Consider the following 22208-nt stretch of genomic DNA (forward strand, 5'->3'; position numbering starts at 1 on the left):
AATTCCACCACTCTTTTTTTTCAGGTTCTATTTAAGCAAACGTTTTTCTTTTCCCAAAAAAAAAAAAAAAAAAAAAAAAAAAAAAAAGAGGAAAAACCCCTGTATTTCAGCACCTGAGTAGATGAATCTTTCAGGACTGTTGGACATCAAGCATCCTGGAGCATCTGCTGAAAACTTGGCTGCTTATTTAAACTCTGCCTTTAAACAATTTTGAAAGTTATCAGACACATCAAACTAATTTACTCCTGTTCATATCAAAACAAAGACACCTTTTATGTTTTCAGCATTTTATTGCATGAGGATTTTCTAGACCTGCAGAACTTAATCTGAAAAGTCTTCCTGAGAAGTCAGTGATAGTTTAGACCAGGAGCAACCTGGTAGGGTAAGGTCCAGAGGATCTTTTACAATTTAGCAGATGTAGAGATTTTTTAACTGCATATTCCTATATATATTTTTTAAATGTATTTAGATGTCTTCTGGCATTGAAGATTTATGTAAAACCCAAAATATAGCAAGGTTTTTTTAAAAAAGGTGTTTATGCTGGCAGAGTTTGAGTCTGAATGTTCATAGCCTCAGAATCTTCTCAGCACTTAGAGTGTCAGAGGCATTCTCTTAAAAGTCCTGAAATGGGTGAATTTTGGTGCACTTTCAGATATTTCCTTTGAAGGCAGGTTGAAGCAGGTGCACTAAAGAAACTCTTGCTGGAGTTTCACAGGGCTGGACTCAGAGAAGAAGAGAAATGATGAATGGATGTGATTTAGGTATGAAATCAAGCAGTTTTCCCTGCCTACACTTTGAGATAGTCTGTTGTGTGGAGAAAGAGCTGTAAATCTTTTTAAAATATGTTGCTTGAGTGAAACTTTTCAGCAGTTCTTAGAATGCATTTGTTTAATGCAAAGCAAGTCAGAGCTTCTACTCATAGGCCAGGGCCGTTTGTGCAGGGCGTCATTCTTGGCCTGGAACTTGCATGACTACAAAACAAATTTGGCTTCCTGACTTGTTTTAAATCAGGACAAGGATTCTTCTAGCAGGGCTTGACACCAGTTCTAGCTCTGCTGTCTCCAGCCCACAGCCACAGCTGGGAACTGCAGCTGCAGCACCTCATTCCTGACCAGGGAAGTTTTAGTGCATCCCTTTCTTTCCTGGGCACATCCAACTTCTCTGTGGATCCAGCAGGTGAACTTGTCAGACGCAAAGATTCCTCAGCCGTGTAGTGAAACTCCTGCCAGCAGCAAGGCCTGGCACTTGGAGAAGGTGAGCTAACCACAGAAACAGGATGGGTCAGGCTGGAAGGGACCACAGGGAGCCAGCAGGTCCAGCCTCCCTGCCCAAGCGGGGCCATCCCTGAGCACTGGACTGTGTCCAGCTGGGTCTGGAATATCTCAGTGAGGGAGACTCCACAGCCTCTCCGGGCAGCCTGTTCCAGTGCTTCATCAGCCATGTAGGAAGGAAGTTCTTCCTCATGTCCAGGTGGAGTTTCCCATGCATTTCAATTTCTGCCCATTGCCTCGTGTGCTATTGCTCAGCACTATGGAAATGCCTCCCTTCAGATACTGACAGACACGGGCAGGGCCCCCTCTCAGCCATCTCTTCTGGGGGCTGGACAGGCCCAGCTCCCTCAGTCCATGCTCATGAGAGATGCTCCATCCCTTCATCATCTTTGTTACCCTCCCCTGGATCTGCTCCAGGAGCTCCTCGTCTCTCCTGTGCTGAGGAGCCCAGAGCTGGGCACTAACAGCACTAATAAATAAAACAACTCAGCCAAGACCAGATAGGCAGTGACAGAGAGAGGAAAGCACTTGGAATAATTCTCCAGCATGATGAAATTTCCATTTGTGGTTCTTCCCAGCCTGTGTCCAGGATAGTTCAGCAATTTTGGAAGATTACTTGAGTGAGAAGGATTTTGACAGCACGAGGAGGATTTTGACAGTGCACTCGCGGAGACAGTGGAGCAGTGAGTCCATCTGTGTGGGAGATTGTGTGGGAGCCTTCCCAGGAGCCAGCTCAAAACCAGGGAGATCATCCCAAAGCACCAGGGTTCATGGCTGAGGAGCTCCAAACATCATTATGGATTCTCCAACTTCACACAACAAAATAGAGGGGAAAAGGATTGAAGCACAAGCAGAGTGGGTGAAGGCACAATTACTTCATGGGAGCGATTTTGCAGTCCTTGACTGTCTAACTCTCAGGGAAGTTTTAAATATGCTCTAGCCCAAACAGATGTAAACCAGCAGCAGCTCACTGAGAGGAATTGAATCATAATTCAGAAAATCACCAGAACCAACACAAACTTAGTTTAAATAAGAATCTAAGGGTTTGAATTTTGCTACTTTGCTTTGCAAAGTAGCTGTGTTGAGTTAAATTCAGAGAAATCAAAATGGACAACTTGCCTTCTTTAAAAGCAAAAAAAAAAAAAAAAAGTATAAAATTTAAATGGTGGGGTTTTACTTAATCCAGTCTGACAGGGGGAGTTTTAAAAATAAATAAACCCTCCCCTGCAGTATTTGAGGCACAAAGCTGCAGAAAACAGACTGAGCTTGAATCCATCTTTGCCAAGTAAAATCTAAAGGGTAAACCATACAGTTACAGAGAGAAATACATGTTTTCTTCACTCATTATAAATTAACATATTTATTGTGAAGAGATGAACATGTTTATCTGCTGTATGAAGTTCCATGTAAATCAGAGCCCTTCTGTTGCCCTGTAGGTAATTTCTGTGGAATAACTGTTCATAAATTTCTCAAAATCCATTGGTGTAAGCCTGACCTGAAGGAGGTTATCTGTGAATCTACAAACTTCTCTGGTGCAGCTGGAAAAGCTTGTATGTCCCAGGAGAGGAAGAGCTGCAATTTGCAACCCTCACCAATTTTAGCTGCCAGAGAGTGCGTGAGGTCTGTCAGGTGCCCGGAGGCAACTGCAACCTCTGCTGGAGGATTCCAGGCAACTTCCAGCTCCTGTCAGGCACCTGAAGGTAACAAGGATTCTCCTGGGGCACTGACAGAACCTCTGCTCACCATCTGACCCACCTACAATTCAACCTAGGCAGTGAGGCTCCAGCACCAGAGGCCTTTACCAGCCCAGCAAAACCAGTATCAAAGTCCTTTGTGGGGGCAAAGCAGCCCCAGCACACAGCCCACCAGCATCAGACACACATTTTCAAAATCACGATCCTCTCACCAGGGATACAACCAGGATGGGGAAAGGGAACAGCACAGAAGGCCCTGAAATGCTCAGTGTGCAAAAACACAGTCAAAACTTGAAGGAAAGCAGGTATCTTGGAGACTTCCACCACCTTCCAAAGGAACAGCAGGGGTTCTGGCAGCTGGGGGGTTCATGGAAATCTGCAGCACATCAGCAGCACATATTACCAGACTGATCAAATGGCTTCATTGCTTTGGGGTTTCATTTCTGCAGACCCTATAAAAGCACCTTCATTTTCCACATGACCACTTTTGCAAACTATCTTAGGATAGTGGATTACCCAGGGTAAGCTACCCGAACTGTCTGCTGATGCACTGGGGTTTTCTTTCTTCACAGCTAAGAAGAGAATGTTGGGGGAGGAATTAATTTAAGCTACGTTCTAAAGCAAAAACCTGCCAAGCTGGCTCCTGTCCAAACTGTGCTATCTTTTTACTACTGTGCACCTCGTGCAGCTTCCTCCAGCCTCTGTTTTCTCAAAGAAATACTGAATGGTAACGTACGTGGGAGACTTCCCTAACACCACTCTCCAGCATTAATCCAAAAGGAGCTACATTCCATGCTTTGTTTTCCACCCAGAGAGGAGGAACATGCCTCTGTCAGTGCAGGGCTTTAGGGGTTCCTGCACTCTTCAGCCAGAGAAACACCCCCACAGTGCCTTCTCTCCCTCTGAATGGGACCAAGCAGCCACCACAGACTCCCTCCCACACCTGTAATTCCAATTCCCTCCCCTGTTTCCAGCTGAGGAGGGTGTTGTTTGGGGTGTCTGTAGGTGCCGATCACACTCTGCCCAAAAACAGGGCTGCAAAGAAGAATTATTTTAAAAGAAGACCCTACACCATTCCCAGAGTGGAGAAGCCTTATCAGCTGCACGTGGCACAAAGCTCAACTGCTGAAACTGTGGACAAAAGCAAACAGAAATGAACTGGGGGGAAAAAATTTTAAAAGAACCACAAATTTTCAGTTTTTGCAGTGCTGTTTTTACCATGGAAAAGTGGAACTAATTTAATCCTTAGCATAACTCTAAACTGCCCAGAGAAGGGGAGAGAATATGTTTTAGTAGGTAATACCAGAAAAATCAATGTTACAAAAAATAAAAATTAAAAAAAAAAAAGCCGGAAAAAAAACCCCAAACAACCCAGACAGGTTTGGCCATTGAAAGTGAATGAAATGGGACTTCCAAATGGCTGGAAAGCCTTGGTGGGGGCCATGTGTTATCAGTCCCGGCTCGTTGTCTGCTGCTGTAATCTTGCCCCTACAAATAAATCCCGTGTTAGGCTGCCTAAAGGCAACCAGCTCACGGGGGCATTTTGCTCACTTTATAAATAAAAAGCCCAGCTAAAAAGAAGAGGGGAAACCCCCTTTCAGCTCTCTACCCTGGGTGAGAAAGCAGCTCTCGCCGCCTCCTGCGGCAGGGCACATGCTTACCTTTTAAAAGCGATTAAAGGCGGTGTGTGCTCGGTGCGAGGCGGCTCCAGCACGTGTGTCACCCATGCGTGTCTGCTTCGCCATCAGCATGTATGGCTCATCATCTGTCTGCTCTGAACAATAACTGTTAGGTTAGCCGCCTTTTCACTTGTAAATGTAAATATTGTATCTAGAACACAATATTTGAAACACAAAATACAGTGTTATTAAGACAGCGCTCACACATCAATTCTTGTGTGACTATAATTTGTGAAATGCCTTAGAAGGGGCTTATAAATAAAGTATAAGGTGTTATTATGAAATACATTTTAACCAAATGCACAGAAATGTCTCATTCCTATTGAAATCAATAGCAAAACTCCCACTAATTTCAGTGGTGAAAAGAGGAGACCCTTGGAAATCGCTGCGTTAACACTGAGCAAATAGATCACGGCAGATTTCAGTCTTCACAAGTAACACGCCTTTGGAAGAAAAAAGGGGGTGAATATGGATGTTAGAGGCTGTTTAAAACACGCTGAAGATTTTCTTCCCCCACTCCTGCTGCTGGATGCGAAGCCTGGCGAGGCAGCACGTCCCCACGGAGCCGCGCTCCATCCCTGCCCGCCGACAGCGGCGCTCCGGGCAGCCCCCGGGAAGGGCCCGGGATCCAGCACCGGGGCTGGGGCCGAGCGAGCGGGGCTTCCGTGCCCCAGCCCGCCCGGGGAGGGAGATGCCCCTCGGCTGGGCTGGGGAGGCGGGAGCAGGGCAAGGCTGCCCGCCACCCGCGGAGCCCCCGGCGCGCTCGGCTGCGGGCACCGAGCGCTCCTCGCCGATGCGCAGCCAGCCGGGCGCTTCTCCCCTTCCGCAGGGCACGGTAAGGAGCCAGCGAGCCAGAAATGCCTCCTCTCCTCCGGCCGGCCTGCCACTGAAATGATGGCGAGGTCCGGCCGCGCACACGCGGCTCTGTGGCACGGCCGGGAAAAGCCTTGGGAAGGGCTGGCGACTGCACCTCGGGGGCCAGCGGCCGCTGGAACACTGGCGGTGGAGCTGCAAGGCCGGGAAAAGCCAGGAAGGGCAGGGAAGAGCTATGGGGAGCTGTCTCTGCCCGCGCATCGGCACCTGCAGGAGCAGCGAGCGGCGCGCAGGAGTTGTCGGGGGAGGAAGGGATGGGAAGCTCTTTTCCGTTCCTGCTCGAGCAGAAGTTGGCATTTCCATAACAAACTAGTAGGTATAAACAGGATAATTAGCCGTAGAAGTGCTGGGTTTGTACCTGTAATTAATTGTTCCCGGATTCGAGTTAGCTCACCCTCCTCGGGTGAGGAGGGACCTGCCTGTTGTGGTGTTTAATGCGATTTATCTCTTTCTTATAAATACGTAACGTGCAGGTCTGATAAAAATATATACCAAAAAAAAATTCAAAACTGATGTTTCTTTGACATTTGTGAATTGATGCCTTTAAAATTTAAAATATACTTAAAACTGACCAGTATCAAAATCAAAGCTCATTTTTGCTTGCTTTAAGCTCTTCTTTTTAATAGCTATCATCTCATGCTTTGAGCAAAGCTGCTCTTTTTCCCTAAAGGATCCCGAGTTTACATGCATTTAATGGCATCTGCAGCACTGCAGCCACCTCAGCAGCACAGCCCTGCTACCCCAAGTCTCCAGTGAAGTGCTGTCTGCGCTGACAAATATGCCAAAAGGAAAGCATAACCAGCCTAGATGGTATCTCTGCTTTACAAAGGCTGCTTGTGATGCCTGTGCTTTGACTCAAAACTCCCCGCACACTGGCTTTTTAATCATGAGATCCCTTTTTCAGCACAGCATCGAGAGTAACAACTGCAGCACAATGAGCCAGCTTCATAGATATGGGAATGTTTAGATTTCCCTGCCAGTGACTAAAGGCCTTTAGCTTTCACTAGCCAGTCCCAGCTCGCATTGTTGCTGCCTGTTGATTTGTCTTCTCTCATTATTCCTTGACATGCAGCTCTCCACCCACGCCCACACTAACAACCCTCACACAAAGCGCATTGAGGTATTAACCAGGTTACAAGTTCAATGGAAAATTACACTAAGATTGTGCTGTGTGGCAATATAAAGGGATGGCATTCACTCTCCCAAAGAGCCTGTTAAAAACACAGCTGGGTTGTTTTTTTCCCCTTTTAAGCATCCTAACAAAAACAATTTTTAGAAGTGGGGGGTGTATATCTGGGTGTACGTGTGTCCATACGTCCTTTAGGTACAATGGGGACAGACAGACACAGGCCTGGCACGGTGCAAATCCCCTCTGGAAATTCTGCTGGATTCTGGAGTTCGTTTAGAGCATCCCCAGAAACCCCAGCTAAATAAACAACCTGCTCCTGCTCTCGGTTAGATACATGAACCTATCTTCTTTTTGTTAGCCCAAATTACAGGCTGGTGGAAGGGCTGAGAGTCTGTAAAAGTGTTCCTTAAGAACCTCTCCTTACTGAAAATAAAATTAAAATTAAACTTAACACTGTCTTCTTTTTGTTAGCCCAAATTACAGGCTGGTGGAAGGGCTGAAAGTCTATAAAAGTGCTTCTTAAGAGCCCCTCCTTACTGAAAACTGAAAATAAAATCAAAATAAAACTTAATGAGATTAACCTAGCACAGTAACAAAATTTGCAACACCACACTATAAGGTTAAAAAGAAAATAGTATAATAAAGGAAATACAAAGGCTTTGGCATGGTTTTTACAATCAACAATGGTTAATCTTGATATGTAGTTGTGAACAACTTCAAAACACTTAAGTTTAAAACTCTTGCAAGCACTTTTAATTGATTAGGAATGAATTCTAGATGCACAAAGATGATTGGACTGTGAACAGTAGTACAACTATATCTAAGAACAATTAACTCTTGCCGACCAAAAAAGAAACGTATGATGCATGAAAATGTGTATAAAACATCTATAGAATATTCTTGTCAAATATAAATGAAATTAACTTTATTATAGAAATCATTCTGGGAGATTTCTAGGGAAGACAAATACTTACATTTTGACATAAAACAAATTGGATTATATCGAAGACACAATCTACCTTTTATCTATCAAACTCTTTTCTTCATCGCAGCTCTCTCTTAACCCCTGTTTGCACATAGCTTCAGCCGTTAACAACCTTTGGAAATACCAACAGATATTTTTCTTACATAAATCTAGTGCGTATTGTTCCAGGTTTAATTATATGCAATGGAATGATACAAACTTGGAACATCAATCCATAATCTATGAACAGATTGGTAGAAGTATTCGATATATCTTGATAAAACTCTTAAATTCGTGGCAAAGCTTGTTGATCATGGCTTCTTTTTTTTTTTTTTCCTTTTCTTTTTTTTTTTTTAAACAACTTCATGACCAACACAGATCAAACATCCATCCAGTCTACATTGTTCTTTTTTTTTTTTTCATTATAACATACAAATGCCCATTTACAAATAATACACCAAAATGAATAAAAGTTTGGATACCAAAATGAAGATTTGTTCCAACTGATATAATGCCTTCAGTGTACAAAGGTCCATGTGAAAGTCTTTTCCATGTGTTACAGCATAGGGCACAGTTGCAGTACAGAAGTACTCTGAGAGCCATTCTTCCTTTATAAAATACTGCTGAACATCCAACTGTTGTCCATATAGTCATTTACGGAATTAACACATGTTTTACTGTAATCTTGGCCAGTATTGAGACATATCAGGTTCACTGCCAGGAACTTGAACTGGAACTGACACTCCAGGGGAAATGAGACCTGAAAATTGAGAGGGAAAGTGGATATTTTAGTTTTTCTATACATAGCTCAATTTTTGCTTTACAGTTTCACAGATTTGAGCTTGTATTCCAGTAAACATCAAATCTCACCCTCTAACATCCAGTGGAACCAGGGGTTGGGGGTGCATATATTTTAAAAATTATCTCACTGATTGTTGTGATAAATAAACTTTCATGCTTTGAGATAAATGCCAGAGCCTCGGCTCATTTGTATCAGTTGAGAATTCAGCCCAAAATACACTGAATTGTTCTATTCTTTTGAAAACTGCTTGAATTGCTCCTGTTTCTGCTGACACTTGCCCTTTTTTACCCTGATTTGCCTTTTTTATGCATGGGCTAATATTTCTACAGGTTCCCTGCCTCTTTGATAACTTCAAACCTTTAGCTATAAATACTGTCTGACACAGACACAGTAAAAATGTGCTCAGTACTGCAAACAGTTTCACATACACTTAACCTCACCACTGTGGAGATCTCTGCTGAAGTTTAATGCTGAAATAAATGCTGATTTAGAATTTAATTATACACGGAAGATTTTTTTTTTGAGGGATGGGGGGCTCACTAAAGAGCTTGCCTCTGTCCTGCTATTTCCACACCACCTCTCTTAATCAGCTTTCTTTCCACCTAGCCTTCCAAGAAGCAGCTTAAAAATCAGAATTTTTTGCTCTAGGTTCTACATTTTCATCTTCTGCCTGGTATGGCAGCAACGAATCCCAGCAGAGAGACCTCCCCCAGTGATGGGGAGAGACTTCCCACAGCGAGCGCAGGTGAAAAGCCTGATGGCTGGAGCAGAGAAGGCAGGCTGGCAGGGGGCTGGGGGAGCAGGGGGACACTCACCTGTGGAAGTGGTGCCAGAGGTGCCCATGGGCTGGCTGTTCATGTGTGTCTGCATGTGAGGAGGGGTGTATGTATCATAGCTCCGTCCATTCACCGATGGGCTGGTGGGCAGCATGCAAGAGTAGGAGGAGGTCTGGCTGGGTACCGGGGGCTGTGGGGGCAAAGCACAAAGTGGTCAGTGGCCCTGCAGGTAGAGACAGCATCACGCTCTTGGGCATGGACGTGCCAGCCCTCAGACAGCAAAAAATGGGCAAAAAACTTTCAAATTCAGGCAGCACGACGTAAAGACCTATTTAGGAGCCCAACCAAGCAGGCCCTTCCTGGAGGCTTTTGGGTTAAAAACCAACATGGATGGTTAATGGTGCTTTTTCAGACGTGCTCGGTGAGCAGATCCCTACATCCAGATGCTGGTGGAGGTGTTATATTCCTAAGCCTGAGTGCTGTCCTCCTTTATACCCACATAAAAGGAAGATGTCTCTTTTTTTACCATTTGCAGCCAGAGACAGGGTCAGCACCTTGCCTCACACTCGGTGCTGTAACTAAATTGTGACTAACATTTTAGTTACCTTGCACTCGGTGCTGTAACTAAAGTCACTCCACTGAGGCACAGAGGCTGGTCCTGCGTCTGCCAGCGTGGGGCACATACACACAGACCACATGTGGGGCTGGGGGGACCAAGACTCTGAAGGGGAAACCCCTAACCCCACACATACATGTGCATTGATCCCCATCAGAGCCTCAGCCCCCCCAAACCTGTGCCAGCAACATCCCAGAACAGACATCTCCATTCACCTCAACTCCAACCCCCAAAACCCAGTCTGCCAGGGGGAGCAGCAGGGGCTGAGGGATGTCACGGTGCTGAGGAGGGACCAAGCAGGGGCTTCTCCTGCTCCAGGCTGCGGGGTGAGTGGGGACCAGCGCAGCCTTGACCCGGGGACGCAGCGAGGGAGCAGGAAGCGGGATGAGTAATTCCCACCCCGAGCGCACGAGACCCAACATGTCTGCACATATTTCCTGTCTGCACATCCCTGCCACACGCCTTCTACAGCAGCACTGGGAGCCCCACTGGCTTTGGGAGAACGCACAACGCTCCGTGCACCCGCAGAGAGACGCCAGTGGCTTCCCCTCCGAGCCCACGTGGCTGCCCTGCCACGGTGACCACGTAGGCAGCGTTTTCCAGCGTGGCTCACACGTGCTGTGTCCCTGCCCAGGTGCCCAGTGGTGAATCAGGGGCCTCCTGCTTTCCCAAGGGTCCCCTCCTGTATCAGCCTTTTGATCTTTTGTCATCTGCTCCGGGCCCGCTGCCGGGGACAGCGCCGCCGGCTTCCAACATCACGGAGCAGCGACCTAGCCAGCACCGTTTCTTTCCATAGACTTGCAAGACTCTAACTTTATTTGGTTAATTTTGGTTCAGCAATTAGTAACATCGTAATTGCCGCAGCGAAGGAGTCAGGCTCTCTAATCTGCTCGCCTGTCTCTAGCAGTGGTCAATGCTGTGTGCCTCAGACAAAGCTGTAAAACTCCCGTAATTGGCCAGCACCTTCCTAGGCCAACCCCACCATTAAAAAAGGAGGAATTTTGCATCTGAAAGGTCTATAGAAACAGACCCCAAAGGAATAGATTTCTTCCTAACCCAGCTGGTGATCAGCTAATGCTTTCAGGCATGAGGATTGACAGCTCTTGCAATTCTGGCTTAGCTGGCATAACCACTGATGCTAATCACATCCTTCCCTCTCTCAGGTGTTCCTAATGTGCCGCTGCCACGTTACCTACATCCAGAAGGTCGGATCCCTCCAGCAGCTCATTCAGGCAGCAATTTCCACAATATGGCATCAGCGAGTTCCAGAGGTTAACCACATATTTTTTCCCCAAACGGCATTTTTTTATCCCAGATTTGTTGCCTTGCAAATCTGAGGACTTTTCTCTTTGAAAACCTGAGAAAAGTGCTTATTGAGCACCACATCTTTCAGTGCCCTTTCCCTTCTGATTCCCCCAATCAAGGCATCTTTTCAGATGCCAAGGAAGTCGTTGGGTGCAGGTTTCACAATTTGGGTCTGTAATCCCTCATGGCTTGGAGGAAGGGTCCCCACCCGCACTCCCACACAGCCCAAGGGCTGCTGAATCCCCAGGGAATGTGGTGCCCTGGCGTGGCACTGGACTTACTTGCATAGGCAGGTTGTTGGCCATGGTGAAGCTGGGCATGGGCGGCAGCGCGCTGTACGTGTTCGTGAGCGCCGTGTCCGTCCTGCCCAACATGGAACCTGATGTGAAAGAGGAAACTATAATAGAATAGACAGACAGATGAACACATTAGTTTAACCACAATTACAACTGGCAGCACAGCCTCAGAGTCTCGTTTGGCCCGGAGGATGGATGGATGGATGTGAGCGGGTTGGTGGCATTACCGGGGGTGGTTGGTTGTGGGATCGGCTGGTAAACGCTTGTGCTGAAACTACTACTGATGGGAATGTGGCTGGGAGTGTTGCTGGCTTGTCTTCGCTGGTTCCTCAGCTTCTCTTCCCTTCTCCATTTGGCCCTTCTGTTGGAAAACCACACCTGGAAATACAGCATTTGAGAGATGTGAGTGACCTTACAAGGACTAGAGGCACGGGGCCTCCCCCAAGCTGCTCAAGAGCAAAGCAGGAGGTGAAAGCAAAGCCAGCTGCTATTTTCCTGAAAGAGGGGTACGGGCAAATATCTGATCATAAATATGGGTTGCCCCGTGCTTTGAGAAGCCAGGAGTAACAAAATCAGAGTAGTAACAGTAAAAATAATAGTAGTTACAACTGCAGAGCAAATCAGTACCTGTATCCTTGCTTCAGGCAGGTCTATTTTAGCAGCTAGTCTCTCTCTTGCAAACACATCAGGATAGTGGGTCCTCTCAAATTCTGCAGAAGGAAATATTCTTGCATTAGCTGCAGAGTTGATGTGGCTGGCTGTAAAACCAGAGCTGTTCCTGTGCTGCCTGTGCTCTAAATGCTCCTAAGAAGCATCACTGTAAGGGCAAAGCTGAGCTTTCTGCCTGTGTGTTAGCAAGGAGGATGCCTTGCCTGCTGGGGAGCATTGCCATGGGGATGGGCAGGCTTGGGTGCAGTGCTGCATCTCTCAAGAAGCAGCGAGGGCTTCTGCCTCCACTGAGGGGGTCCCCAAGGCAGCTCTGACCCTGTCACCAAGAAGCAAAATGGCACGTCGCTAAATAACAGCGCAAAATGAGGACAAAGCTCCGCGGCGGGTCAGAGGCGAGGTGCGTCCGGGCTGGCCAGGGAAAAGGGCACCTGCTCCCAGCCCCGGGCACTGGGGATGGGGAGTGAGCATGGGGGCAGGCGTGGAGGACTCTGCCAGCCCCCCTGCCTGCCCTCACCTCCCCAGCAATGCAGCACAGAGGACGGGAGGAGAGTTATCCCCCCAAGAGAAGCCCGGGGTGCAGCATCGGTGTGATGCGTGCCCTGAACGCTTCGCCTTTGAAAACCATTTTAACAGCTTTTCAGGGCACACCACGGCCAGCAATGAATATTTGGAGCTCTGTGAATAAAAGAGCACGGAAGGAGCCACAGAGTTTAAATATATACATATATATAAGGCACAGGAGTGCCGTGCTTACGTTCAGCTGGTAATGTGTTCGGGGCACATTTTGTTTTCTCTACTGCTTCAGCCGTAGGAAAATGTCACTCACCTTTCTCAAGGGCTTCGATTTGCTCTTGGGTAAAGGATGTCCTATTTCTCTGCAGCTTCCTTTTCAGCTGGAGTCTCATTTGGGCCTCGTCTGAGTCTTCTCCATTAGAGCTGATGGAGTTAGTGTTTTCCCCTCCTCCCTCCTGTTGCGGACAGCCATCTGCGGAACCGAGAGAGTCGGAAAGTGAAACGCAGGTACCCTTGTTTGAAGATCCCTATCAGAGAAATAATGCAACTGGAAACGAGTTCAGCCATGTTTGCTGACACCCTCCCTTAAAAATGTCTCAGGTATCAAAGCAACACGGTGCTAATGGCACAGGTAACACGGAAATATTTCAGTTTCCAGCCTTATGTAAACATCGGAGACGAGGAATTATGATCACCTGGTCTTAATTTCATTTTGTTTTCCCTCTGGAATAAAACCTGCATAAAAATACTTTCCCCTGAATGTGATTCTTTCCATGAATCCCTGCTGGAGTGCCATGGCAGTCTCCTCCGTCTGCTGCATTTATTTACCTATTGCTATATTTAAAATAGTGATGTTCAGTATTTCAGATTATCTATAATCAGTAATTCCTATCTAATCAATTAGATGTTGATAGGTTTGCAGAAAATGCTATTAAGAAACCAAACCAAGCTTGTAATCTTTTTAAAAAAATATTTATCCAGTTTTTATTTGAATTCTGCACAGTCAATTTCATTTTAAAGGTTGTGAATTTAGAAGTGCCTGCATTGTTCTGCAGTTTTATTCAACTATTGTATGAGTGTGCATTGCCTTGACACCTATTACTGAGCACAGCTGTAATTATATCATCACCAAGAACAGGCTATAATTGCTGAAAATGGAATTTTATATTTAGATAAAAGGACTGTCCATTCTTTGTAATGTGTTGCACCAGAGAAAAGTAAGATTTCTTTTAAAATTTTAACATGTAATTTTAAAAGAAATAGTAGCGAGTTCACTAACTAGCTAAATACGCCGTTCTGCAGCTGAGCGCTTGGCATATCATTTAAGTGGTACGTTTTTAATTAGGGCATTTCCACCACTTTTAATGTAATTTCTGTCATTAAACAGGGGAAAGTTTCATTGTGCTGGGCGCCCGGGCGGAGGCGGCTGCGGCCCGGGGCCGGCTGCTGTTGGGGGGCTCCGCGGGCACCCCCGGCCGCCGGCCCGGGGGAACGGAGCCTGCCGGCGAGGCAGAGAAGTCGTTGTCCTAAATGAGCTCTCCCTCTCCTTTCAAAGCATATTTTTCGAAGCGTTTTGATGTCGCATAAAGAGGGAGCCGGGGTGAGGGACGCATGGGCTACTTATGCTAATTCCCTTGAAAAGTTACGCCAAAAATAAATAGCGACACTCCCGCGACATCCTTTAAATATTGTGGGAAATCAACTTTAAAGTAATATCATTTATAATCGGCGAACAATGGCCCCGGTCTTCAAAGCTCGGGGGGAATTGTGACAGGATCTGGTGGGACCCTTTCAACCACTTTGAAATGTTTTAAAACCCGAACTTTCTCCTCCATTTAAACACAGGGATTCAGCGGCCGTGGTCACCATATGGGCGGCCGCAGCCCCATTGAGGCGGCCGGCGGCGGGTGAATAGCGGGGGGGCGGGGGGAGCCGCCTTTCAGGGCACACAAAGCCCCGGGCCCGGGGACGGCCGCCGCGGCGGGGCAGCGCCCTGCCAAGCGCGGGTGGCAGCGCCGGGGGCCGCGCCCGCCCGCGGAGGGGCCGCGCTCACCTCCGCCACCGCCCTCATCCATCACTGTCCGCTCGGGCCGCGCCCGCAGCGCCCCGCGGCCGGGGGGGAGCCCGGGGGGATGGCCGCGGCCCCCCGAGCCGGGAGGGCTCCGCAGAGAGCCCCGGACCTGGCGGGGAAGGGGAGGGAGCGCACCGGGCCGCCCCCGAACCGCTGCGGAGTTTTGAGGCCGCGCTTTTTCCTCGGTGCGCTCCCCACCTCCCCAAAATCTTTCAGCCGACCTAAAGTTTCGCCTAAACTTGCTTATGGTCACTTCCAACCCCGTCCCGGACAATTAAGATATCTTCTTTTTAGACACACACCCCTTCTTTTCTTTTTTTTCTTTTTTTTTTTTTTTCTTTGAGTTTTGGTTGTTTGGTTTTTTTTTAAAGCCCCTAAAAGAAGCTATCTCAATAGGGCTGTTCCACCTTCCAGACCTAATCCGTAAGAAAGCAAGTGAATGTCCGTCCCTATTATCCTATAGCCAGACCATCTGACGCTGGGTATAGGATTTGTTTCCTGGAAAAAAAAAAAAAAAAAAAAAAAAAAACGACGCTGGGAAATAAAATCATTCCTTAGTTTCTTAGTGTCTTAATCAGTGAGGCGGAAAACAAGCAAAAAAAGATAGCAAACCAATTGCAGCACCTCTCAGCTATAGAGCCGGGATCAAAACATTGTAGCATCTGTTGAAAGAGAAAGTGTCTAAATCCTATAGAAGGCTTTAGTCTTATAAGAGAGGGAGGGGAGAAAAAAAGATAAGAAACAGTGTCTCGGTGATCCCTAAAACCACTAAATCACTGGAGAATTTCTCCCGGATAGAGATGTCTCTTTTTGTTCTGTCAGCCCTCATGTATCCATTATTTTATTCACTGCTGCATGGCGTTTATCAGATTGAGACCATATTTGTACCCCTCTGAGACCTAACCTCGCCTTATGCTTTTTGAGTAATGGACTCTTAAAATCCAGTAACATACCCCTGCAAGGGAAAAACATTAGAGGGAGCATGAATATTCCAGAGGAAATCCATTTTATTAATTTTAATTTTGCCATGCGGATGTTTTAAGTGCCTGCCTGCCTCCCCCTCGCCTCTGCTGCCCACGCACGCCCGCGCCCGCGGCCCGAGCAGCGCTGCCCGCTCCGCACCGCCTCATTTTGGGATTTCGGACAGGGCTCCCGAGGTCCTCCGGCCGCGCACCCTCCTGCCCGGCGCCCGCCTTCCCCTGCGGAAACTGCGCCAGTCCCCACGCCGCGGGAAGGGGCCAGCACTGGCCCCCAAAAAGCCCCCGGCCCCCCCAGCCCCCGGCCCGGGCACAGGCGGCTCTGCCGCAGCGCGGGCGCGGCCGGGCCCAGGTGCGCCAGCACCGCACCCGCGCAAGGGCTGCGCCTCCGAGCACCGCTCTGAGGCGGGGAGCCCGAAATTTCTCCATTTAACGCCTTTCCTAAGAGGGTAAAAATAAATAAAAACCCGCAAAGCGCTCCCCGGCGGGAGCGCAGGGCGGCCGGCCGCACGGGCGGTGGGTGCGCTGCCCCGTTCAGCGGCGCTCCGCGCTGCGCACCGCGGGTGCGGACAGCGAGAGAAGGGGCCGGGCCCGCCCAGAGAGCCCGGGCAGGGCCGGGGAGCCGCAGGTGAGGGCGAGGCGAGGGCGGCCCCGGCTGCTGGCGTGGACATCGGGCAAAACAAAATGCCAAAAGACAACCCCGCAACCGAACAACAAAAAAACACCGAAGTGGGGGTGGGGGGGAGCGAGGGCTCCGCTCTATCTTTCTAGTGTCCTTCATAGACTGTTTTCTTCTCTTAAAACTGACATGTCTAATTGGCAAGCGGTGCCATATCGTGTCCAGAGGTCTCCTGTGGAACATTTCTACAGCTGTCTCCTTCAACTAGACGCTTATTCATGTCGCCTTAATGAGAAACAAAACGATCTCTAATGAGCAATTACATAGCGACAGAATTGTTCCCATAACAAATTCTTGCGTGTGACAGAAACATCCTTTGTACCAGATATTCCGCACACTGTTACCGATTTTTTTTTTTCCTTGCGGGGTGAAAACAAAAAGCAGGTTGTTGTATATAGACACCTCTTCTAAAGGAATGACCAGAGCCAGCGAGAGCCGAGCCTCAACAGAGCCCGCATTCAAAAAGAAGCCATTAACCATCTTAAGTATGTAACGTAACATCCCATTATCCTTCATATTATCCCCTTGTCATTCCTACAACAAATACCTATTAATCTTCAGGATAAACAGTTTTCTATATTTACAAAGTTGTTTCGGGTCCATTGAGGAGGAATTACAATCAGCCCTACGGAGATAGTTACCGATGGCCCCGGCTTTGGGGAGAGACCCCGGCGCGGGAAGGCGGCCCGGGCAGGGAGCGGGAGCCCCAATTACCGGGCGATGGGCGAGGTTAAGGCTCAGCCCCGGCTCCCGCCCGGCTGCCGGCACCGCAGCTCGGCGGACGCGGCTTTGGCAGCGAGCGCTGCTGGGCTCCCCTGCCCACCGGGGCCGGGGCTGGACGCCCCCCATGCCGCCGGCCCGCACCCCCCTGCCCGCAGCCGCCCGGGGAGGCGGCGGCACGAACGCCCGCCACCCTCAGCCCGGCGGCCGGGAAGGACCCGCGTCGGGGCCACCTCGGCCGGAGGAGGCCGAACCGAGCCGATCCGGGCCGGCCCGGGCTGGGGAGCGGCCACCGCGTTGTCGCTTACCTTGCGTGGGCTGCCCGGGTACCGAGGTGCCGGGATACCAGCCGGGCCGGGTGCCCCAGGTCCCCGTCTGCCCGTTCAGCATCCTTAGCTTGTCGTACATCCCGTCGGCACCCATCTGTTGCTTTTCGCTAGCCAGGTTGCGTAGGACTCTGTTTATCGACGACACCTGGAAGGCAAAGGACAGGAAAGGCAATGGTAGTGCGGTAGCGCGCTCCCCGCCAGGCACCCGCGCAACCCCCGCGTCCCCCTGCGCAGCGGGCGGCTCGACCTGGGCGCAAGTCGAGGCTTCCCTGAGCGCCGGCTGCGCGCTGCGGCCGCCCCGCACCGCCGAGTCCCTGCCGCCCCGACTCGCTCACTGCTGGTGGTGGTGGTGCAAACAAACAAACAAACCACGGGGGAGGGGGGAAGGAAAAAAAAAAAAAAAAAGCAAAGGGAAAAAAAAAAGCGCCCCAAACCCAACCCTGCAAAACCAGTGATGGCTCCGACTGATGCTTGCAGTCCTGAGGCGCCAGGCGCAGGGGTGACCCGCATATTGTTTTTTTATTTTTTTTCCCCCTCCTTAAAGGCATTTGTCAGATTCTGTATGAAAAAAATGCGTCTGACCCTGCCACATGCAAATGATGTGAACCTGCTATCCTCTCTTCTGATACCAAAACAAAGGAAGCAGAGGCTCGCTACGGCTACCCAGCATTGTACACGGCACACGGGAAGGTTTTTTTCATGAACTTACACTGGGTATATTATCGTTGGTACAGACCCCCTCTGATAGTAATCTGTCTCGAATCTCCCACGCAAAGATGGAGGGGCACTCTCGTTTATACTGCGCTATTTTGCTTACAACTTCTGGAGTCGCTACTCTCGGTTTACTACCTCCGATTGCCCTGGGTCTGATGGAGCCAGTTTCGTAATACCTGCCCAAAATTTTACTCACACATCCATTCGACACCTGGATAGGGAAGCGGACAGAAAATCACATTATTAATAATTTCAAGACAAAAATAAAATTGTTTAAGTATGCATTAAACAATGACAAGCTTACGTTTTGATTGTCCAGCACTTGGACTTTTGCATCTGCATGGGTCTATAACACAAAAATATACCTTAAATGGTATGAGAACTTACTTAGAGAGTCTTTTTTTTTTTTTTTCTTAAAAAAAAAAAAATTACATTCGTGGCCCTACCCTCTACAAAAGTGATACTTTAAAAACATTTGGAAGAAAAAAAAATCATCTGGTCAAAACGTAATTCTCTTAGTATCAAGGTTAAAATACGCCTTAAATGCGAACAATAGGTAAACCAGACTAGTCTCCATCCTTCTCACTGCTCTTAGCCAAAGGACTTGAGGGGGAAGGGGTGAGTGAAGGGTTTTCAAGACCTACATTTACAAAATACCCCTGAACTGTGCCAGATTGCGTGAATGTCCGTAAGGACAGATTCCAGGCTAAAACAGCGTGGCTTTGAGGGGGGGTCTTTTATCTCTCTCTCTCTCACCAAAACCAAACAGTAAGCCACGCCAAATGCATACAGATATCACAAAATCATAAGTAAATACGGGGGATGGGGAGGGAAGGAGAGGAAACTGAAATTATGCCGAGCCGTATAATTCAGTTTATTACAGCAAACTAACTGTAACGACAGTGCAGGTTATCACCGGATGGAAATACGGGAGAACGAAAAGCAAAAATTTCAATATTTGAAAAGGCATATATATATATATATACGCATCGAAAGGTCTATTTGCAGCAACAACAGAGCAGACGGATCGTTTTATTAGGCTGGAAGGCGGGTGGTGGTGGGTGGGTGTGGGGGGGTCGCATCAGCGCCCGGCGGTGACACAGCGGCGCTGGAGCGGAGCGGACGGAGCGGTGGGAGGACGGGGGGCGCCGCCGCCTTCACCTGCAGGATCCGGGAGATGTCGCAGGGCCGGGCGCCGCTGTGAGCGAGTTCCACGATCTTCTGCCGCGTGGAGTCGGGCAGCGGCCTCCCGTTGACGAACACCCCGCCGAGCTGGTTCACGCCGCTGTGACCTGCGGGAAGCACAGCGCCCACCATAGCACCCTCCGAGCAGCCGGACGCCCCGCTCCCCTCCGCCCCGCCAGGGCCGAGCGCTCCCGAGCCGGGTCCGGCCCCGGCCCCGCCGCCATCCTCGCCCTCTGCTCCCCCGGAGCCACCGCGGCTCCGAAACGGCGTCCACGGCGCGCTCCCCGTCTGCGAAACCCGCGGTAGCCACGAACCCAGAAACCCAACCCAAAAGCCCAGAATATTCCGGATCGCCTTGGGTTGCTCCTTTGCTTTGCCTTTTTTCTTTCTTTTTTTTTTTTTTTTTCCTCCCTCCCCCCCCCCGGAAAAAAAAAAAAAAAAAAATTAAAGCCCAAAGCCCAAGCCCAAGCGAGCCTGCCTGCATCCGCACAGCCGCAGCTCGCTTCGCCAAAAGCAAAGCGAGAGGCTGCCTCGCCAGTGCCCAACCTGAAGCTCCAGGCTTTGAGGGTCTCCCTGGAGAAGCTCTGCTCTACGCGCTCTCCGCTCTCCTCTCTTTGGAGCCTCCTGATAAATTGACTCCAAGAGCCCAGGCTTCTTAGCAATAAATAAGCTCCAAATATAGAAGAGGGGGAAAATATGATGAGCCTCTCTGACATTTGTCTTTAAAATAAAACTAGCTGCACGTCAAGTTTGAGCTTAATTTCTGGAAATAGGCGGAAGTCGCCCCGGATCATGCATGGAAGGCTAATTGAAAAGATCAGTTGGAGCACTTGTGGCAGGCGTGTCACTTTATGACAGTACTCTGCTTTTGAAAATTGCATCGTCACGACAAATAGTAGCATGATAAAACGACCCTTTCTGTCCGCATTTGGATATCACTCAGACTAGATTGAACTCTACTCGCTCTCCCTCCGAGGGAGGCTGCGGTTTGCGGTAGCCGGGGGCTCTGCGCGGACACACCGAGGGGGCGCGCTCCCCGCGCAATGGATTCGAAGTGACATCGGGGCTGGGGAATTTGCCGCCCCGGCCCAGCAGCGCGGCCGGAGCCGCGACCTGCGCTTCCCCCCGCGGGGATGGGAGCCCCGCGTCCCTCCCCGCCGGTGCCCCGGGGGGCGGCGGGCTGCGCCCCGGCGGGCGGGCCGGCCCGGGGCGGCGGTGCGCGCCCGGGGGCGCAGTCCCGCGGCTGCTGCGCCCCCCCGCTCCTCATCCCCGCCAATGCGTGCGGGGGGACCCTGGCCGACATAAAAAAATGGCAGCGGGGAAAGCAAAATCAAAGTTTCACTTAAAAGGTTAAGCCTTAATCATTATATAATTTCCCTGGAGAGCGGTGTAGATCTCGCCCAGTGGCAATGATTATGCGCCTTGTATTCTATTGCTAGTCATCTAATAGGAAAACATATGGTGTCAATTTGGATGCTCTGCACCATATACACCCAGGAGTTATTAACACAAAGCCTGAAGAGCCCGCCGCGACCTTTAAACAAAATAAAGGCTTCACCCGAATGATATCTTTTCTGCGTTTTGCAGTGGCGATCCCAAACGGCCGAGTGAAGGCATCCCCCATTACCATAAACCCTCGGCACGCCACGGCCAAGGGCAGCCGCCGCCGTCCTTGCGAGGCGCAGGTAAAACCCTCCCCGGGCTGCCGAGGCTCAGTTTTTGCTCGGGATAAATGAAAATACATCGCACGCACAAGCACGCAGCGGCCCCGGAAGATAAAAGAAGGACAAAACCCCCACAAAGTAACATCAAAACAAACCAAATTAAAAAAAAAAAAAAAAAAAAAAAGGGGGGGGGGGAAAGAGAAAATTGAGATTAGCAAAAACGAAGGGAAAAAAAAGCGCTTCACGCAAGTGATATCTGAGAAATCCCTAAAACTTCTGCTTTTCCGGATGCCCCTCACACGGGGGGACAACTTATTAATGCGTTTAAGGGTGGGATGATAGAGGGGTCCCGGAGCCGAGCATCCCCTGTCCGGTTCCAGAGGAGCTCTGGGGTGGGGGCCGCGCTCAGCGCAAGGGCCGCGCAACTCGACCTGCGCTCCTCGCCGCCGCTACGCGCGCAGAATGAGAGGGCCCGCGGCGTGTGGAGGCCACCCCACGGAAGATCCGCGCCCCGAGGAGATGAGGCCTACTCCGGACCGGCTGGGACCTCAGCGCCGGTCCCTGCGAGCTCCGCGCAGCCCCTTTCTCCGGGGCGCAAAGACAGGCCGCTTCTCCCGGCCACCACACCCGGCTCGGTGCCCGCGCTCTCCCGCCCTGTGCCAGCGCTGTCCCCTCTGAGAAGGGCACAGGCCTATCCTTCAACAACAACAGCAACCCCAACAACAACAACAACAACACAAAAAGCCTCCCCCTCCCCCAAAAAATTAACAGTCCACAGAGACATCAGAATCGGGAAGCGAACAGACCCAGACGGTGGCGGGGAACCGCACCTATCACGGAGCGCCTTTTTCCTGCCCAGCTCCCGCGGCAGAGAAGGTGGGGACGCAGCCAGGTCCTGGGCCATGCGGCGGGCCTGGCGCAGCGTCCCGGGAGCCGTGACAGCGCTGCCGGGCCCGTCCCCGCCGCCCTCGGAGCGACCCGGCCCCGACGGGGCGGGCGGGCGCTGCCGGGCCCCGCTCCCTCCCCGGCCCGGCCGGAGCCCTCCGCCCCGCTCCGCTGCGCGCCCGCGGCCGCGAAGGGGCGCGGAGTCACTTACTGTTCTGCATGTTGGGCTGAGAGAGCGGTATCCCACGGGGGTCGCCTATAGCCGTCTATCAGTGACAAAATAGGCGTTAATCAGGGGAGGCAATGCACACGGTTAAGCTGCAGAGAGGCTAATATCTCACCGGCTAACTTTGTTATCCTAAGGCATCTTCCCCCCCCCGCCCCGGTTCGTTTAAGG

The 22208-nt window shown here is 50.0% G+C and overlaps 1 protein-coding gene across 4 annotated transcripts; it reads right to left on the reverse strand.

Annotated features, from left to right (window-relative positions):
- Window positions 1-7957: 7957 nt before the first annotated feature.
- PAX6 (paired box 6) lies at window positions 7958-22071 on the reverse strand. Of its 4 annotated transcripts, none has more exons than XM_041461735.1 (11): window positions 22023-22071; window positions 19239-19369; window positions 18382-18423; window positions 18073-18288; window positions 17343-17508; window positions 12901-13059; window positions 12033-12115; window positions 11633-11783; window positions 11391-11506; window positions 9228-9378; window positions 7958-8370 (listed from the first exon to the last, which is right to left on the reverse strand). In XM_041461735.1, exons 1-11 carry the CDS (start codon window positions 22030-22032, stop codon window positions 8285-8287), a joined length of 1311 nt encoding a protein of 436 aa, XP_041317669.1. In that variant the 5' UTR covers window positions 22033-22071; the 3' UTR covers window positions 7958-8284. The 4 variants fall into 4 exon arrangements, with proteins under 4 accessions (XP_041317669.1, XP_041317671.1, XP_041317670.1 ...); XM_041461737.1 differs by lacking the exon at window positions 9228-9378 and having other exon boundaries at window positions 8007-8200; window positions 8232-8370; XM_041461736.1 differs by having other exon boundaries at window positions 8011-8370; window positions 11391-11488.
- Between the last annotated feature and the right edge of the window lie 137 nt (window positions 22072-22208).

The sequence above is a fragment of the Pyrgilauda ruficollis genome, unplaced genomic scaffold, assembly GCF_017590135.1.
Source record: "Pyrgilauda ruficollis isolate IOZ18807 unplaced genomic scaffold, ASM1759013v1 scaffold153, whole genome shotgun sequence".
Classification (NCBI taxonomy): Eukaryota; Metazoa; Chordata; class Aves; order Passeriformes; family Passeridae; genus Pyrgilauda; species Pyrgilauda ruficollis.